The following is a 21779-nucleotide window of genomic DNA, read 5'->3' on the forward strand; positions in this document are numbered from 1 at the left end:
CCCCGCGGCACGGCAGCGGGGGCCGGTGTGGAGGCGGGGGGCCGGGCGCAGCTCCTACCTGCCGTTCCTACCTGCGGCTCCTGCGGCGGCCGCCAGCGCCAGGCAGAGCGCGGGGAGCAGCGGCGGCGGCGCAGCGCGCATGGGAGCGGCCCGAGGGTGCGAGCGAGCGGCCCCGGCCCCCCCGCCCCGCGGGAGCGCAGTGACGGGCCCGCCGCCCGGGGAGCATGACGGGAAATTCCTGGGCACCGGCGGCCAACGCCAAATATGAACATGGAGCCGGGAGACTCCCGCCGCACGCCCGGCACCACCCGGCAGCGCGGGGAGGCGGCGGGGACCCTGCCCCGTCCCGCCGCCGCGGCACCGCCGAAGCGCCCTATCCCGAAGGTGCGCTTCGGGCAGGCCGACGAAGCGGCTCCTCGCCCCTTTAAAGAGACGTTCCTGCAGTTCCAAGAGAGCCCCGGCCGGAGCGCTCGGGCCGAGCGGAGCCGGCGCTGCCGTGACCCTCAGCTGCCTGCGCGGCGCCGGCCGGGAGCGGGGATAACGCTGCCAGCGCCGCAGCGGCTCCGGCCCACGGCTCCCAGCCGGAGCCAGCCCCTCACGTTAGCACTGGCCCCGAAACTACCACAGCGCTCAATGCCCACCCTGCCTAGCTTCCAAAAACGATGGAACTGAACGACATTGAACTTCTTCGTCCTCCTGCTCCCCTTCCTCACGGGACGCGTATATGTAAATAATGGACTTACACACCCTCCAACCCCCCAAACCTTCAACCTGACACTAAAACAATTCTCAAACAACGCAAAATAACGGCAGGAAAAAAAGCCAACCTCTTCTGTTACTCTATCAAAATCCCTTTCATGACTCTTTCTACCTCAAAGCACAAGAGGCTGAAAGCACACGGTTAAGGCTTTTCAGCCCTGTCCTTTAACAGGGGAGACAACATGGCATGACTGAGGAAGCAACGTAATGTCTCTGCACTCCCTGTGTACAAAATCAGGACGAAAGTCAAGCTGACAGTAAAGTGAAACTCGGCTGTGTCAGCTCATGGCAGCACCCGTTCACATCCTAACAAATACTAAAAATTAATTACATGGTTGTAACAAATCAATCTCCCCCTCCGCCCCAGATAAGAAAAGCATTTCAGTCAGAGACACCCAAATATCTAGAAGGTGAGACACATATAAAAACCCCTAATAAACCTTTAATTCGAGTCTGGTTTGGTTTTTTGTTTGTTTTTACAGGATAGGGTGACAAGTTACAACAAACATCTGATTTTTCTCAAATGTTCAGATATTATACATATTCCCCTGTCTTGCAGGAAGGGATATCGGTCAACTTAACAGTTTAAGGTAAAATAAGCTGCATAATAGTACATATTACAATTAAAATGTACAGTGTTTACAAGAAATATATCTTAAAAGCAAGATAGATGCATTTGCATCGAGGCGACCTTTTAAAATGCCACAGCTATTTTTACATTCACTCTTGCAACAGGTCACAAGATGGGGTCACTAAGGTCAGGTTAACAAATTACTATGATGCACATCAAATACAACAAAATTAGTTTATATACATATATATAATACATATACATGTATATTATACATATACATATATGTATATAATAAAACTCATCAAAAATCTACCAGACCTGGCACAATCCACTTACCCGTCAAAAATATGTACTTGTCCTTGGTAAGTAGAATTCTGCATGGCTGATTATATATTATATATACTCATTCATTAGCATCTGAGACATAAAACCGAGGATTTAAAATTTTTCAGTTAACAAACTCTCCAATAATAAACATGGTGCCCACAAAAGCACAAAGGTAAGGCACAATAGGATTTCCTGTTGCAGAATAGTGTGCATCATGTTTACTTAACTGTAAGAAAAACGTGCATTATTTGTGCAAGTTCATGCTGCAGATCCATCATATCTACAAAGTAAAGTGAGTTTCAGTAAAATTTGTGGGACTGGTGTGCTTCCAGTCTCACCTCCTACAGGATGTTCAGCTGGATAACTAGGTAAAATGGTTGTAGGAGTGGGGATTAGTAAAGCCAATAATGTTAGATTTGCAACTAAGCTTCTCAGCAACAATTTTGTACTTCTAGGTAAACATTAGTAAATTTACAAGCTTGGAATCACAAGATTTACTGTCAGCTGCACTAGTTTGCATGAGCCAAAATTGTTGCAAGGAAGGAATTTTTAAATTTTAACACATAAATGGAGAATTAAAACATGTTATAATATACTGGGAATGTCATTTAATCCAATGGTATTTTGTCACAGCCCTGACACTTGTAATAATAAATACAGCTTTTCACAAAATATTTTTCCAGTATCTGCCAATTGCTTCTTTATTGCTCACAAATTTGAATTCATTACAATTGGTATCAGACCTTTCACACAAAATCAGTAAGGTATTTTATATAAAACCTATAAAAGATATTTAACCTGTATCCAACACTTTTAAGTATTTGGCCTCTTGTCATGGTACAGCCAAACCATATAAAACAATAGGTTTTGAATAAAATAGGAAGCTTATTTGCTGCTTTGACGCAGACATCCTCACAGAACACAACCCTTTTTGCCACCACCAGCATTTACATTTATATACAAAACCCAGTACATCCGCAATCAGTTCATCTTCCCTCACATTGATATGCAACCACTAATGCCAATTTCACTTTCCCCATACCCCAGCTGCAGAAAAAGATTTTTATATAGCAACAAAAAACTAATATTGACTGAATTTTCTTTTAACTTATTCACCATCAGGAACTGTAGGTTGCTTGTTACAAAATACCCACAAGATTATTTCACAGGAAACTATGGAAATACAAGAAGTCTTCTTTTCTCCATGCTTTTGTATTAGCAAAAACACTTCTTGGTGCAAAAATACGTCACCACATCTGCAAATGTATAATGAAATCGGTATTCCTCATGCAAAACTTAAATGCATCGGTTTACTATAGCCCCAGAAAACTTTGTGAAACAACTTGTTTTTCCTTTTTTGTCAGCTCAGTATTACTGCCTCATTGCTAAGTCCCTTTGGAAACAAGACTTCTGGAACGTTCGAACTTTTATTTAATTCTTTAAAGTATTACATACAAAAAGCACTAAAAAAGGAAGACGGCGGCCAAACAGGAACTTTCCTGTTGCAAGTAACAGTCCTAGCAGTTGTAGAAAGTTTTCTCAGGAACTTCCCTGAGAGTTAGTTGTGCCTGTCCGAAGACGCAGATGTGACATAGAGTTCATGTGTTTGTTTGATGGCTTCAGTGGAGTGTTACAAGTAAGAGCCTGGGGAAAACGATGATGATACCGATCTAGTCGCAGGTATTTTACTGTTACCAGCTTTCCTACGAGGCAAAGAAACAGGAAAAGAGAAACCTTCTAGTGCAGTATTATTGCATTTTGATTCAGGATGTAAAACACAAATATTTCATTACAGCAAAATTAGTTTACTGATTATTTGTTTATATTTTTTTTAACTGCTCAATACTTTAGATACCAAACATTTCACCATTTAAAAGAACTCCAACTGCACCCATCTTCTGCACCCATGGGTAATTTCTACCCATGTTTTGTTATAAACTCCCATTCCTTACCATCAAACCAAGAGCCATGTAATGCCTTGAAAGCCTTTCCAGCATACTCCGGGGAGAGACACTTGACATACACACAGCCCTGAGTAAGAGAAAGAGGGATTTGGGTTTTTTGCCAGTCCAGCTGAAAAGGATGAAGTATTAAGATGTTACTGGAAAGACACTCACCTCACGTGAATTTTTGTCTACGGCAATATGAACAATTCCATCATTGTCACTGCACTTCTCCAAGATCGCTTCTTGAATTGCTAGATGCCAGTGATCACCTATTTCCCTAGGCAAACAATGAAAGATTTAAGGGACTACGTAATTTTTTTAACATTCGCAACATTCTCATACTTCCCTACTAAGTCTGGATTCTCTGTAACTTTACATCATTTTCTGGTAAATGCCTCTGGGACAGATTAAGTACTTTTCCTACTGAATACACTGTAAATTGGCTCCCATAGTCCACTTGAGAAAACTCAACCCTACAAATCTGCACAGTGTATTTTATTTATACAAAAGGAGTAACTTCTATTTGGGGGGGTGGGGTGTTATCCTAAAATGGGCTTATCCAACTGGTGCTTAGACTGATAGTTAAAAAAATATGTTTCTGCCTTGCACAGTAAATGTCTAGAACACACAACAAGTCTGATGCTGTGATGTGAGGGTTCATAATGTACAAGTGAACAAGTTGAACAAGTTGTTCCCTTGATATGATTCCTCCCTGACTTTTGGCAGTAGAGAGGTGATTATGTGCTGTGCTAATATTAATAAAAACAAGTTAACCATTATATTCCCAGATGATTCTCAGGTCAAGAAAAAAGACCTGTTTCATGGGGCTGCTTCTAACAGCTACTGGTGTAATCACTGAAAGGAATTCAGTAATTATTGTTAGTATACAGTCACTGTAAGAGCAGCTAAAACTAGTTTTGTTAAACATACCTTGCACCCACAGCAAACGTCAAAACAATACTTGACAATCTAATCACAGATACTGGTACATTCTGGGGTTTAGGTGGTTTTAGATGGATGAAAGCATTCATCCCTTTCTGGTCTGGAACAAGAACATAAGCCTCCTTCTTCTAACAACACAAGCAGATTAATAATACAGTTTGTCTTGCACTGAGGGCTTTGGATTTCTGTTTGGGTTTTCTTTAAGATAACTCCAAGGGTATGATAAGAACTATTTCCTTAAGCAATAGTCCTCTGAAAGACAGCTCACAGAAGAAGAATGCACTAGGAGTACAATATGGAATTGGATGAGGTATCCCACTATGAAAAAAATCCAGCAGTCCAGTAATGGAGCTAGGTCAACTTCCAAAAGAAAAGGTCTACAAAAAGTCAATGTATTAGAAGTTGTAATGTTCCAAATAGCTGACTGGACATAGGCACTAAAGACAAGTGTCAGAACACATCTCCTCCTAGTCTTTTTAATGCACCTGTTGGGCATGGACTGGGTCACTGCTAAAAAGCACTGAAGCTTACAGCAAAGATACAGGCTAAAAAGGGAGATTGTTCTGACAAAAATAACACCTCAGTAATTAGTTCCATTAACAGCAGACATTTTGAACTGCTAACATTCTGAAACAGGAAAGTAGCCAATACCACATACCAATAAATATTACAGTGAAGCTCCAGGAATGGACTTATTTCAGTACCACTCAGACTAACCAATACAGATTACTAAGTCTCCTTTGAAGCAAAGACAATAAGGATGTTGATATCACTTAAAATTCCCAGCAAATCTCATGTTTTAATCCTCCTACAGGACTATCAATTTGCTTCAAGAACAACCCCTGCAATTTCAGTCTTGCTCACCCTACTGCAACCTAAAAATTATTATAGAAGCCACAGAAGCTGGTGTCTTTGACCAGACATTAAATCTTAGACATTGAAAAAAAGGGGTTTGGAGTACTTCTCTATGCAAGGGGTAACACTGTCTTGAGCTAAATTAACTAACACCTTTTCAGTTAAGAAGGCAAGGAACTAAACTAATTAAGTGTGGCTAAAAAAAAGGCCGAATAAATACATCCAAACTTTGCAATCACTCGTGTCCATACTCTGATGTCCTCCCCTACTTCCTGTCCAAATCAATAGGTTGTATTATTGAGGTAGCATCTCACATGTACCCTTGTAAGACATAGCATCTGTATTTTTCCCTTGTATTATCACATTAAGGAATCATTTACTCCAGAGAAGTTATTGAAGTCCCTGTATGTCTTTACAGTGGACAAACAGACTTCAAAGCTTAGACAGGATTATCTGGCATAACCTATGTGTTAGTTCCCAACTCCTACCATGATCTAGTCCAGAGCCAAAGGTGATATTACAGAATAGTGGAGTGGGTGAAGATTTAAAAGATTTTTAAAAAAAATTATTTTTCCTTAGCTTTTGGTACATGAAACAAGGCTTGTTACTTATTCATACAGAGTACATACTTCAAAATTATGAGAATTACATAAGCATTAGAAGCCAGTACGCAGCAATAATTTGTTCCCACTACAAAAATCCATTTGCTTCAGAATTAGGCAGTCACAGTGCCATAAAGTATTAAGTGATTTAAATTCAGCCTTTCAAATGCAAACTGGGCAAGCTTTGTAGCAGTCCAAATACTCCAGCATATTGAACAATACTTTAAAAACTTACAATCTGTTGTCAGGCCACATGAGTCTCCTCTGTCAGTTGATACAATTGAACATTTACAAATTTAATTAATGGATAAAGATCAGTCATTGCTCCAAATAACAATGACTGATGCCACATCCTTCAAGAAGTGAGCCAAAGACACAGAGCAATACAATGAAGGACAGAAGGCAGATGGTTAAGATTTTTTATGTCTTCTCCTAGATGTTAAGAGAAACATTTTTTTTACAACCTGTTTTTTTCAACATGTTCATGTTTCTTCACTTCTTCCAAACCCCTCTCAGAGGTAAGAAATGGACTCTTCCAAAAGAATGCAGAAATACAGACAGATAACTGCTTTTACTTACATAACTGGATCAAACATATTGCGAATCTTTAGACATGGTGTCAAGCTGTTCGGGGGTGAATTTCTTCTATCTAGATGAAATGCTAGAAAGAAAAATAAATTAAATATTAATTATTTACAGGCATAATACCATTGAGGTAAGTAATGCCAACTTTATACATTAATACCTTTCTAGTTTTACTCAGAAGAAAGTTTATTTCATATATGAAAGAATTCAAGCAAATTAGTTTCACACAGTCTTCTACCACACTGAAGAAAACATACCATATTTTGCTTAATTTTTTATACTTAAAACTTCTACATTTAAGGCACTCTCTTACATCCAGGCCACATGGAAGGAATTCAGGATTATTTTTAAAAATACCATATACTTGAAAAGAAAGGATTTGCCAGTGAAAATACAGATATACACAACACCTGGAGTAAACTTTTGGAACTGGAAGTTAACCATACAGTTCTAACTGCCTGATGAAATTTTCACTTCTTCTACTTTTGAGGCAATATGCTGCCCATCTGGCTAATAAATAAGGAGACCTTAAGATGGATGTTGCATTACATTTGTAGTGCAGTAACATGTCAAGAATGCTCTACAAGGACAGAGCCTTTATAGCCCTAAATGATCATACATGATCAGAAGCTTCTAAAAATCTGAAATGAAACATACCAGAGGATAAAGCAGATATAAGAAGAAAAACAAAAATAAAAAATAACAGAGTAACTCAAAGCTGAACAGTGCCACAAAATACATGCTGAAATCCTAAAATAAATATTAACTTCACTAAAGTTCACAAGTTCTACTTGTGAGAGTCACAAGAGAAGACTGTACCATGAGAAAAGGAATCAAGGGGCACTTCAGATTCAGATAAGGCAGCTCCATACCTTGAGAAGGGCCAACAAATCAGCAGTGGAAATGAAAGGGGATAGCCTAGTAAAACAGCTTTCAAGGCTTGAAGGAAATTTTACTTTGAAGACTGAGATTAAGTAGATTCAAGAGTTTAAACATAAGACTAAAATCTCAACAACAAAAAAACTGCTACTAATGCTTCTCCTTTGCAATCCTACTTTAGAAAAATTTGACATATTCAAGATGTTACATTCCAAGGGTCAGAAGTGTCTGATTTGGGCAGATGTCTGTGCTTCTCACTGCTGATCTTTTAAAATCTTGAAAGTACATCCAAGATACATGAACACTGCTGCTCTTCTGTATGCCACCCAAACAAAAACTGTGTCACACAGACAAAATTAAGTCATGTGGAAGACACAGCTTGTGAAAGACAAGCACTAACCGAGAGAAAATTCACTGCCTGGAGATACTGCATAGCTGCATAGAAAAACTTATTCTTCTGTAAATTCTCACGACAAATGAAATACAATTACCAACTAGAAATTAGAAAAGGTAGCCTCCAATTCTAATATCCAACCTACTGCAAGTTCTCCAAATAACTAGAAATGTTCTTATTAAGAATACATGCACACAGAGTGCAAGTCACCAACACCTGTAACAACTGTCTGTTTTTGTCTTGGGAAGAGATTTCTAAATATGCTGGTGACACTGCATCTATCTCTAAGCTGCCTATAGTTTAAGGACAAGTCCTTTTTCAATAGCACATGGTTTTGTAAAGTTTTTTGCCCCTCATTAAAAATTATACATAGGGTATACAATAAAAACTTTACAGAACTAAGCAACATTGAAAAATACATGGACTTACCTTACTTATGGAGGTTGGCTCCAGCAGATCAAGGGTGGGGTGAAATGTCACCAGCATATTGTACACTGGGGCACCACACCATACTGGAGAAGGTGATCTGGGGTGGCCTAGTCATGGACCTGGACCTGAAAAGGTGTGGGGTTGAGGAAATTATGTGCTGATTGTTTATAACTAGGTTTATTCAGCACATGGTTTTAATCCAAGGATAAAGAATGGCGAGGTTATTTGCAGAGATCCTAGACCCAGAGGATCAACACTTCTCGAAGCTGTTTATGAACTAAAAAAAATCCATACTGATATTTATGGAAGCAGTTAAACCACTGAGCTATCCTAAAGTAACTAAATGGGGAATTCAGAATTCACCCTTTAGTGTAGTTACCTATTTAAACCATTCTTTGCCTGTTCCAGTTTCTAATAACTTTGATGTCCTTTTGACCTGAAGATCTTGGGTGCTTACTGAGATAACCTCAGCCAGAGCCTACCATCAGCACAGGACTAATCTGCTTCTAACTTCATGTAACATCCCACCAGTAGGGAAGTGTGCCCAGAGTAGTGCAGCATATGAAAACAAAGATGAACTCTGTCTTTTCTCAAAAAAACTTCTCAAAATCATGCTAAATTAAAAGCAATTTTTGAAACTTAGATGGGGCTTTTCATGTATAAGGGAAAAAACTACCATGGAAATCAGTGAAGTGTGAAATTAATGCTAGAACAATAATAACCCTTAATATGTTTACCAGAAATGGCACCAAAAAGAGAGTGTAGAGAAGACACAGGAAAGTTAATGTTGTACCTACACAGCAAAACTGAAACTAGCATAGTTAAGTGATGTCTCTTGAACTTCATTTTACATCTGTAACAACTGATTCTCCCCCTCCCCTAAAAGAAGTTGTTTCAGTGACAAAGCTGTTCAGAATACAGTACTGATTATTTGAAAAGTTACATTGGTGAGGAGCATACAAAATATTCTTGATAAGGGCATAAGCAAACATTCTTGCAGGACAACAGTATAAGCTACACACTGGTTAACTAAGCATCTCACATCTTTTTCTACATAGGTCTAAGGAGTAATGCTTACAAGACAAAGATGAAAAGGTAGAGATGAAATAGGGAGGCAGAGACACAACTTTGTGCAGTAAGTCGCCGGTAGGAAAAAATTCAGGACTTTCATAAATTCCCCTTGGAGACTACTGAGCACTTTCAAGAAAAGGAAGCTACTTTTTATTTAATTCATAATGTACATTGTTTTACTACCTTAAACTGATTATCACTATCATTCCAGATTTGAAGAGCAGCAGCAGCTAAACACATGTGCTTTTGTCAACCCCTTTATTACTGTCTATGATGGAAGAAGTGTCTCTTGCACTGGCTTCAAAATGAGCATTGAAGAGATTGAAGTACAGCTTTCTATACCCCTTGAATTACTAATATATTACTACTAAAGGAATTCCCAAGTATCATCACCATGGGTTACAAGACATCCCAAAAGATCTTTAGATGTAAATTTGATGAACCTGATAAGGCTGAATACTTGCATCAAATATAGGTAGCCATATTTCTTAAAACCAGTTTTTTCAATGTTAAGCCATGGATCACTGCAATTTAATAACTACTAACCCTTCTTATCAAAGGCAAGAAAAAAAAAAGAAAACAATTACCTGAAAATATTGAAAATATGCTCTTTCATACATCATGAGGTTCTTTAATACACATGGAAGATACTGAAATTAATATCACCAAAGAGAAAATATGGTTGAACTGAGGTTTAATATAGTTAATTCAGCTATAGAAGACAAACACAGGATGGATACTGAATTTCACAAGCAGCATGAAATCCAGTTTTCTTGCAAGTTCAGAGTATAATTGTGGTTTGGGGTTTTTTGGTTTGTTTTTGTTCAGAGAAAAGATTATGTTCTCACAAGCCGGGGAGGAGGGGTGTCATTCACAAAAGGTAACAGGTTATCTTCCATGCTGCAGGATGAAATATCACCCTAGACGTGGTACTTCAGAGAACCTCTTTATCTCATCTCCAGAGCTGTCAAGGAACTTTAGCTTGTACTGTTAGCTTAGCTACACTGCAGCCCTGCCTATCTAGCTTTCTTCAGAATCCCAGTTATCAAAGGTGTGATAGGACAATTGTATCTGTTCTTTCAAAAGCAAACTGAACACACTAGAATTGTGGGGCTCTCTCCACTGTGAGATTTAATTAAATCACTTGGCATGATCAAGATTGTTTCTCAACTCACTATTCTCTTGTATATTGTTTTCAAAACATTGCATTCGTCCACCCTACGATTAGCTTACCTACCCTTTTCTTTTAAAAAAATACAGCTACTGTATCCAGTAGGTAATATTTCAAAGGGATGGCGCCAGAATTTATTCTGATCCAGAAAAAAAAAAAAAAAAAACAAACCAAACTGTCAAAACACAGGCTGCACCCTGAAGTACTGGACAAAATGTCACAGTGATGCTTTAACACACTGCTAACAGACAGCAGGCAGTAGATCTCAGGCAAGCTACAGGTCCCAAGAGTTAAAATGCACACTATCATTCATGGATACCCTTGTATATGCTGACAGGCCTTTCTGAAAAGGGTTTCTTCTTCAATTGCACATGCTCAAGTATTGTTCTCTGCTACAGAGCACTACCAGATCTCAGATGGTTAAAAAATTGCAAGCTTGAAATTTATTCACAAGATTCAGACCCAAGAATTCATTATGATTTTCTATATGCTGAGTCTGTTGAGGGCATAGCAGTCTTGAAGAGTATCTAGATTTATGAACTTATACATTCAAACATCAGAACTGGAGAATGAACTTAAATTCCAGTTAATGCATACTTCCAAGAAAGGAAGAAAGTGACACATACACAGAGAATTCCTAACATCAGGAAAGAAATAGCTGGGCAAAAGCATGAGACTTATGCAACAGAACTATTTCCAACAGTCATTTGAACACAAGGAGTGCAAAATAGAAAGCACCTTTGCATGTGAAAATTGCCTTTGCCTGCCGACTGTCATGAGCCCAAATAAACCACTGTCGTTTCAGCCACCCCACTTTCACACCCTTCTGTTAGAGCTGAAGTATGCAATTTCATCTCTTCAGAGATCTTCACTAAACTTCAAACATAACAAGGAAATCAGAAAAATTGCAATTAAAAGGACTGCAACAGAATGGATTTTGATACATCCTATGCAATAGGAAACAGGAAGTTGTAGTACATACTCTCTAAGCAACATAGAGATGAAAGCCACAGCTGAGAGATCAAGTTATTTTGTCCATATTTGCAATAAGCTGAAGTAGGTTATCAGATGCTCAGACTGGGATGGTACATATCAATACTACTACAGCAATCTTTCTAGGAAAGACTGTTCTGTTTACAGTCTTGAATGTATATTACAGGTAGCAAAACACCACCTGAGCTATCACACACTGAGGGGTCTCCAGGTGAGAAGAATCCAATCTGATTTCTAATACAGGACAGAATGCCATGGAGTGATTTATACTGCAGTCAAACAGGACAAGAAAAACTGAGAGCAAATGAGCAGCAAATTGAAACTAGAGCATGATGTTTCCCAGCCTGCATTGAACAATACAGTATGTAGAAGATTCAGATTTATAATACATATATGGTTTGCAGAAGCTGTGTTCAATTTAAGTGCTTGATATTCAATCATGGCAGTACTACAGAGATGGAACAGAAACAGCTGTTGACAAAACCCACCATTTCTGTATCGCAACTAAAGCACTTGCACATCCCTAATGTACAATGTCCTGGAAAGAAAAGGTTCCACAACTCCTGGAATAAAGTTCACATACAGATCTCACTCATGAAAACTTTGAGAAATTGAGAAATTAAGCAATACAGCTGTCACAGCAGAATGCCACATTACTACTACTGCAAACAGAACCTCAAGCCTGCAGCAGCATTCATGCGGTACTTTTAAAAAAGCAGCCCTCATTTCCAATGAATTATTTAAAATGAGAAATGTAATGCTAAAACCAGTAGTATAAGTTTGAGAAGTATATAATGATATTACTTACTTCCACACTCAGGCAGAGATAGAAATGACCATTCTTTTTAAATTGCAAACCAGAATTCAAGTCCTATAGTTTCAATTTTTCATTGACAAAAAAAAAAAAAAAGAGCAAACCAAAACCTGAAGCTTAACATGAAGAAAAGCAGAAAGAAAAACCAAGAAAGGTTTTTCAAACTAGGAAAATATGACCACTGCAGACATACAACTGCAAACCTACTACATTCTTGCCACTTGGTTTCATGATAAAACTGAAAAGTGACAGAGCACTGAAAAATCCATGTATGACAAACTGCCTTCCTCTATTAAAGCAAATGCTGACCACAGAGTCTGAAAAACAAATGCAGTGTAGAAAAACATTTATGACAGAGATAGAACATCTAACACTATTAGATATTCCAAATGCACATTTTCCTAATTGAGGAGTCTTTTGTCCTGGCAATTTCCCTTTTAAAATAATTATCTCTTCCTCCTAACTTTGTCTTTAGGCAGCTTACTGGCAACTTAACAGCAGGAAACCTAAGTCTGCTGTCATACACAACCAACTACACTACTAACAGTAAGTGTAAGGCATGTCAGAATTTAACCAACTAAAGAGTATTCTTTTTAAATTCACAAAAAAAGAAATAGTAACTCACTTTGGCAAAATACACACTGCATATTTCTGCAGTAGCTATAACAAAAAAGCTACTTTCCCTTGAAAACAAGGCAGACACAATGCACCAAAAGAAAGTCCATACAACAAGATAATAGAGAAATAGCACTAATAGTTTATAACAATTCTTAAATGCAAGAGAGAAAATAAGTCTTTCATGCTTGTTTTCAAGCAACAGAGTACCATTTTTAAGTTAGATGCAGAAATTAAGACAATCATATCTGCAAAATATATCTTCAATACCTTGGCCTTGCCACACTTTCGATGGTATCACTAAAATTTTGTCACATGCTGCAGAAGGTTGCATCCACTTCCAGACCAAGAACTCGGCACCACCCACTCTTCGTGTCTCTGTGCGAACTCTAGATTCATTTGCTGCAAGAAAGTCAACTGCTCTGTTCCAGACTTTATTCATCTTCCTCCTTAAAAATTGAAACAAGAATTACAAAGTTAGCATAACAACAACTTGCATAGTTGACATCCACCATGTAATAGAATCCAATGCTTTTCCTTCCATCTGTGTCAATAGGAAACTCCAAAATACTACACTGTGCAATCTATTAAGAAATTAAGTTATTTTTATCTGAAATTAAGTTAATTGACCAATTTATTTTTACTAGTTTTCCCCCCCTTTCAGTACTTCTAGTGAGAACGCACCTGTCCTGAGGTGGTATTAGAGAATCACGCACATGCAAAATTGGCATGTAAGGCTGCAACTCTTTATTTTCTGAACAAGCCTCATTGTGGCTTCTTAGAACATCTGAGGACAAAAAAAAAAAAAGAAACCAAACTGATAACTATGTAGCTCATGCAAACATTAAGAAAACTATCACTTCTGGCAATTAACACCTACTCTGAACACTCTTCCCGATTTCAATAGTTAGGTTTTTCTGGCATTTTGAATCATTGTTTTTTCCAAAACATTCTTAAGGAAAATTAACAACAGCATATCTAGGTATCCCAAGTAACTTTGAAGTAAAGGAAGATAGTTCTTACAGTTACTCTTGACTGGTACTTTTTAAGTGTGTTAGTAAACATGGCCATCTTTGAAAAGAAAGTGCTTTGCTTCCACCTCAACAAAACTTGATTTGCAGACAAGAAAGGTAGGCACATGGTTAAAATAAAACAGTTTTGATTCCTTTACCATCTCTGTATTTATCGTGACTACCATAAATGAAAGTAATAGAACAACTTAAGTAAGACTACAAGACAAACAGAAAGACCACAAACTGAACCCACTGCTAACACTGTGGCTTCAAGTAGAAAGAGGGGATTTCAGATCTCAGTTGTGCATACTATTTTGCCAAAATAGCTTCTGCTAAAAGTAATTAACTAAAAAGCTACTTTTTCTATGAAAAAAACATTAAGGATGGTATTGAGAGCTACCACACATTTTTGGAGGGGATATTTTATCTGAAGTTAGCTGAAAAAAACAGACACAGAAAGCAACATGTCGCTATACTTCAGTAAACAAACATCACATTTATATTTGTATTCAATAGTAGGACAAAAAACTACCAAGTCAATGGCAACTTTATAGCCATGTTGATATAATTCACAAATTAGAAGATTCATGTCAAAAGCTTTGATTAGGTTTAAAGGATGGGGTGTCACACTGGACCAAGAACTCTAACAGCATGACAACTAAACATGAAGAAACATTAACTGAATTAATTAACAGTACTCTGAAAGCTAATACAAAGCTGATACAGATATATCAGACACAATTGAACATGCCATACCTATGATTTTCACCACCATATCATACATCTGCTTTGTTTCTTCTTCCTCTTTTGCCCAACGGTATTTCATGTAGTGTAAGACTCCCCAAACCATTGCTATACCTGCATTAACATGCATAATACACTTTAAGCAGTATTAGAGCACTGGATATTTAACAGAGTTTACAGAGCATACTTCAGAAGTAGACTGAACTATCTAACAAGCACTGTACATTCCAAAGCTAGTGAAATACACTGTACTTGCTGTCTGTATTTTATACTCTTATACAGGAACACAAACTCTTCCACTTGAAAGAGCAGTTATTTCTAGGAAAACATTTAATTGTTTTAAGAACAGCTCAGTATTCCAGATCATCTTTCCTGCAGTTATTTTTTAAACTTCCTGGAACAAAAGTGAAATAGCCTCAAAATTAAGGCTATCATCTTTTTATTGAACAGTTTGCTTTTTCTGGTCAGTTCAACATGGAACTTTTGAAAGCCATAAGATATTGCTCTGGCAGGGAAAAAGATTTCCCAAAGAATGAATATGTTCAGCTGACTATAGAAGCAGATGATAACAACCAGTGTGGAAATACAGTGGTGCAACAGAAATGCATATCAAACCCCAATTTAATCAGGATATGAACAGAAACTCTAAGTTTTATGGCTAAATAAAAACTTTCTCTAAACTTGCTTTTCCCCATGCACTTAGATAAATATGAGTTGCAACAAAAAAAGGTTGACTGTTTTATTAACTTACCCCAAAGCAATATTGATAATCTGTGAGTTACATTAACAAACGCACGGCGAAAACGACACCTGAAAGACATCTTTGGACTAGTGGATTCCAGATACTTCACATCTGTCACGTTAGTGACATCCATCTCATTAGGGTCATTGCTGAGACACCTATTCAAAAACGTACAGCACTTATGAAAAAGGATACATTCTCTTAGAAGAAATTAAAGGAAGAAATAAACACTACTTACTTTATGCCAACATCTTCCCCACTATTCAAGATCCATTGTAATGATGTGTTAAGTACACTTTCATATTCTGGATCTAAATTCTGTCAAAATACAATATTAATCAGTAATTCCATAAATAACCAGGGACTTATCATGCCAATAAAACTGAGATACTACACAGATCAATAGTCAAAACTACATTGTTTCATTCCTGATACTTCAGATTTTCAGTACGTGTCCACTGCATAAAGTAAATCTATTTGTGCTACAAGCAGTTCCCAGACTCACCAGCATCCCTCAAACTAAGGAGTATTTGAAAAGCCAAGCCACGTTCACTGCTTTATTCACAACTCTAGAGTAAGAAAAACTATTCAGCCACTAGGCGGCGATCGCTAGAAATCTACTCCGAGAGGGAAACTTCAACTAGATCTGAACTCCGCTGGAAACGCCTCCTATGAAAGCAGTTCCATGCTCCATTCTATTTTAAGAAGCTTGAGTAAATATAGTTTTAACAGATATTTGGAAGAAAAAATCCAGGATTTGTAGATCAAAAACTGACATCACTACATTGACTTTTAAAAAATTATTTGATATCGATTCTAATAGGGTAACATTCACGGCTATCTGAACTAAGGCTTTCTCCATAGCTCATCTTGCATGCTCTTTTGCAGAAAGAGAAAAGTGAAAATGGAAGTTATTGTTGTATTTGAAATTACAGTCCCAAAAAAGTTTATTATTTTCATCTTTCCTCTGAACCTCACATTGGCTTAGAATCCAAGCATAAGTACTTAAGAAAAGACAGTAATGGTTTTATTTTACCTTTGAGATTAAAGTATTGAAAATTTTATCACTGAACACACAAATTCTGCAAAGCAGCTGTATGGTTAAATAAGACTTCCTAGAAAGCAACAACTTTTCATATTAAACTTGAGCTTTCTAGCACAGCTAAAACAGTTATGGTAACAGTGAACAGTTATGTCATTCTTTCAGCATAACAGGCAAGACAATCAGCTCTAGGGCATAACCTTAATTTTTTCCACAATGGACTGATTTTAACTGATATAGATTATTATTACCAAACCATAAACCAGTGTTAGCAGCTTCTTTGGGATGCTCTAAAGCATTGCCCCTTTTTGTCTACTACATACACATTTGCCAAAACGCAAAATTTCTACACATTTATATATTAAATACATCAGTTTAACTCCTCCCCATGCAATCAAAGAAATCTTACACTCTCTGCCTCTTAAAAGCTTCAAGTAGTTTTCCACTGAAGGGTACACCAACGTGGGCTAAAATAAACCCTACAGCTGTCAAGACAAGGCAAGAGTCATCTTTTATTTGGGGAGTGAGGCAGGGGAATAACAGCGAGTGGGATTTCATAATACTGCACAGTGATCAAATTAACAAAAAGGCCTTTTTTTGACCATTTCTATTTAAAGCATCAATGAATAGCCTCTCCAAACAGCTGCTGCCTGTCAGGCTGCTTGCACAGATCTACCCATCAACCATTCTCCACAAAGAATGGAAGAGTATCCTTTTCTACTAACTCTCAAAAACCAAAACAGTGATTTCCAGAGAAGCATCTAGATATTTGAGTATTATAAATTTATTATTTTCATCTTGGTCAACTATTTCCATCAATCCAAATCATCTCCTGGTGTTTTAATGAAAGAGAAAAAGCCCTGCATGTCAATGAAGTACTACTAGCTACACTTTCATTGTAATTAATTCTGTTTCTTTTACCCTCCCTCTCCCCAAATGCTCACTACATCCCCAAATAAAAATCATATGTAGTTATGTACTAAAGTCATCAGTTCAGAGCATTTCCAAATAACATTCAATACTAAGTCAAATTTTAGTCAATACAGTAGATACGAAAACAGGCCTTGCAAATTGTAACTTATACAGATCTTCTATAGAATCAATGAAAAATAACTCATTTGCTTACTTTTAAATATGCAGCTGCCTCCTGGACGGTAAGGTTTCTTTGAATAGAGCTGCCACATTCATGTTCCCCTGGTAAAATGAAAACTTTTATTTTGATCTATTTATTACTGCATTATATAAAATAAAATCACCTAAACAACAGCTTATGGTTAACAACATTTACACAAGCAGCCATAGCAGTACAGTAATTCTCATAGGTTCTACTAAAAATATGGAAAAAATCTCCGCACAAATTTCTCCTTCAAAAGAAGTTTAAAAACCCCGATGATTTTCAGAACTAATAATATGCACAAATCACAGCAATACAATCTCATGTGCTGCTCAGAAAGTGTGTTTTGGTATTTACACCAAAAGCAGAATAATAGGCAGCATGAAGAACTGTCAGAAGGACATTACCATAAAAGTTACTGTACCGACTCAGCTTCCAGATATTTTCCTTTAACTCCAAAACCTGTATTATTTTTTATAGAGCCCAAGTTCCAGTTGAAATACATCCATAGTATTTCAGGCACTATGAAGTTACTGCATTTTAGATTGGCCTAAGTTATTCTGGTAACTCATTGCTTTCCTGAACATGCACAGAATCTCACTATAGCTTGAAACAGGCACTTTTAACATCTTCTATTGGTTTTGGAATGTGTGCAGAAGTAGCCAGGAAATAAGGTATTTATATGCATAGTCAGTCCTCAGAGCAATGTGCCATCATCTCCCTGGTATTCTCTGCTAAAGTAAAGGTACATGGTTAATGCAATCAACAAAAAAGTAGTGAAAGTAGTGACAGTCATATCAAGACAAAGCCATACAGAAAAGGAAAAGGTCTAACGCAAGTTTTCCATCTATCACTAGGCCATCATTTCTGAAGAACTGTCAGCAGTGGCAAGACACTTTTTTCCCCTACCATTTCTTTAAAAAACCTCTAAATCTTGGCATCTGCAACTATGTTTTTACTGTGCCAAAACAATAAAATAGGAAACAACAAACCCAGTCTTTCACTGGCTGAGTGTTATGCCTGCCTTACCTTCTTGAATCTATGCCAAGTTGTACTATTCCCAAAGCTATAGCAAGGCTAAGAAAATTTAAGATACTTGTGCTTCTGTAAAATGTAAACCTTCACTTATATTGGAATATATTTCTTAAAAAGCAATTTCAAGTATTAGTTCCCTACAAAAACAGGAACATGCAAGGCAATGTGAGCAAAAGTTAGGAAAGACTAGCAAGTTATGGAGAAGCACCTTCACACCTCACTCATTTGGAGTTCCAAAGAAATACACATTTCTATGAAGCCAAAGTCCTTCTCAGACTGCAGAAGTTTGTTTAATACACTTCAACAGATTTAAGAGAATTTGGCCTTGCAAGCACATTAGCCTAACAGGGATGCTCTTACTGCTGGGATATAGAAAAATAGGAGCAGTGTTTGTAAGAGTGCTCCTATGCTAACTGGCCTAGAAGTGCTGCTGGAACTCAGCCTGTGTGCCTGCATGTATTTTCAATCAAGCACTGAGCAGAAAACTTTACAAGCTGTTTCACTTGAAAATTAGCATGCAACATCTAAGGCTTTCAAAGTGCCTGAGTCTACTGTAATCGCAAAACTAGACAGATCACTGCTGAAAATGGACACCACTTTCATAAAACCCACTCTAATTTTAGAGTGGGTTTTATTCAGCACCTGAATTGGAGCTATGGGCTTTTCTTGTATGTAATTTAGGCAGACTTTGGTTTTGTACAGCCTAAACTGTAAATTTACATGCATAATCATCAGTGATTTCATGTTTCAAGATTAGCAGACTTAGAATAACTATACATCATACTCATACAGTCTCTGGTGTAAATATATTGTTTTAAATCTCGAAGTGATAGAATAAATACAAGAAACCCAAAACATATCTCTGTAAAAGCTGAATGTACAATTTACACCTGATATTAAGTTGTATGACATGAGCAAGTCTGAACAGGTATTCCTACATTTAAGCTTCCTCTCTTGTTTGGTAAGACCTGAAGTCTTTCTGAGGTCTTTTTAATACAGACAAAGCATGTAAGTCATACTTTGAACAAAACAGCTTGTGAGAGAAGGGGGATGAGACCCTTCTGCTAAGAAGCTTTGCTTTGGTTGTTTTTTAATTATCTAGATTAGCAGAAAAGTCCTGTTATGAAATAAATGGGAGAGAATAAAAAGGGTGAGGTTAATATGCAGATGAGAAAGCAAATCAAACACACAAGCAGGAGACAGATTGTGAAAAATTTGAATTCTTAAAAAGAAGTTTTAGGGTTCATGTTGGATTTTCCACCTTCTGAGAACACAGCATTGCCTTTTACAACAGAACAAAAGCTCCCTTAGGTAGGGGACTACTGAATTACTTTAGTAGTTTTAAATGCTAATCTTATATGCCTTCTTCCCAAGAATTACATTTATGCAGCACCCAGCCAGCACACTGACTTAACAGCTTCTGGTCTCATCTTCAGAAATCAGCAGACAGTTTCCTCTCAGTCCTGCTGCTGAATTTTTTTTCAAACTGTATTCCCTCTGAACAAGTTGAACAATTAACAAAACCTTTGCTGCCTGGGCTCTGACAATGTCTAAGGCCCATCAGTTCAAATTTCCCTCAAGCAATACTGGGGCAGGGGGGAGAGGAATAAAAATCACTTTCATCTTGTCTCCCACTTAAAAGAAGCTAATGAGTTATGGAGTTTCAGTCTTGTACAAAAAGCTATTGGAGACACAGTTTCTCATTCCAACACATCTTTTGCTGAGATCCATTTAACAGCTTTCTTCTAAGAAACTCATGAATTTGAAAGCTTGCAGAAAGTTAGGCATTTCACAAGCCAGACAACCTTCTGTTTTACTGCAACAGCAGGATATTCCTATATGCAATTTCAGTCACTGTGTTAGCTAATAGTTCTGCAAATGAAGGTTTACTTAGAATAACTTTGGTGCAATCATTAACCACTTGGCCTGGAAACCCACTTTCCATAGTCTGAGCCAAAAATGTTTCCCACTGTTCCATTTGAGGCCCTATATTCAGGAATGAAACTGAAGCACAGGCAAAAAAACTTTACACAAGTCTGCTGCAAGATACATCTCATCTCTTTGTAAAAACTGCCCCTCTGTTATAATGTCTGCTGTGAGCTTACTTTAGAAAGCATGAATCTTTGAGCTTAAACTTTCCTTGGCTACTGATCACCAACTTCAAGAGCAATCAAAGAACCTTTGCTTTTGAAGGGAGGCAAACAGCACATCCCAGCAAGAATCACAAAATTACACTTTAGCTTATGTTAGTGTATTTGGGAAGGCCACTTAAGAAGTAGAATTCTTCTAAAAACACTACCAAAAAAGCAGCTAAAGTTTCAATTCAAATAAATACTTATTATGTCTCAACTGCTTCTAATATAAAAACCAAGTGAAATCTTCTCCATGCAGGCTAGAATATTTGAAATTGACTTTCATTTAGGCATTTAACTTATGAGCTGCAGCATATACAGGCAATAGAAATATTTAAAATTTTGAAGTATTTGCTTTACTCTGTAAATAATTTTCTTACTTGGTAGCAAAACGCAGTGGAAATCTAATATTTCAAAGAAGACGTGGATTTAGCACAGATCTCTAGCTTATAGCTGGATGTGATATAGCCACCAATACAAACTGCAAGCAGGGTACAAGACATTTGTTCAGTAGGTCTCATGTTTTCAGGCTACTTGCAGCAGAACACTAAAGTGGGCAGCTCAAGAAAAGCAGAAGACCAAGAGCAAGTAAGAATGCCTGATCTTCCAAAGGCAAATTCAAAAGCTCAATAACACTGCAGAACACCAGAACTTGCTAAACAGCTGTTTACTCACTGGTTGGAAACAGCACAGTATCAATCACCTGAAAAACCAAAGATTAGGAGAGTGACAGAACAGAGAGCCTACGACAGCCATCAGATATAGTAACTGATACTTGAAATTAGTATTAAATAATATTAGGTGGTTTGCCAGGTTTTTCTTCCAGCCAGGGATTTACCAGGAAGCCTTATTACATATGAAAGCCTAATTCACCCCTGCATCTTCAAGGACCTGTGAAAAGAAGGAAACTGTCTAAATCCGATAGCCTGGCACACTGAAGAATGCCAGGCAAGAGAAATGGCTACCTAAAAAATCATTTATCCACAAGAAAGGGTCATACC

General features: G+C 37.6%; 1 protein-coding gene across 1 annotated transcript; it reads right to left on the reverse strand.

Annotated features, from left to right (window-relative positions):
• Nucleotides 1-1181: 1181 nt before the first annotated feature.
• Nucleotides 1182-18048, reverse strand: LOC143693305 (inner nuclear membrane protein Man1-like). The gene is made up of 10 exons (XM_077173294.1): nt 17624-18048; nt 15694-15773; nt 15465-15613; nt 14726-14827; nt 13641-13743; nt 13227-13405; nt 6585-6666; nt 3778-3883; nt 3613-3691; nt 1182-3363 (listed from the first exon to the last, which is right to left on the reverse strand). Exons 3-10 carry the CDS (start codon nt 15586-15588, stop codon nt 3200-3202), a joined length of 939 nt encoding a protein of 312 aa, XP_077029409.1. The 5' UTR covers nt 15589-15613; nt 15694-15773; nt 17624-18048; the 3' UTR covers nt 1182-3199.
• Between the last annotated feature and the right edge of the window lie 3731 nt (nt 18049-21779).

The sequence above is a fragment of the Agelaius phoeniceus genome, unplaced genomic scaffold (genome assembly GCF_051311805.1).
Source record: "Agelaius phoeniceus isolate bAgePho1 unplaced genomic scaffold, bAgePho1.hap1 Scaffold_839, whole genome shotgun sequence".
Lineage (NCBI taxonomy): Eukaryota > Metazoa > Chordata > Aves > Passeriformes > Icteridae > Agelaius > Agelaius phoeniceus.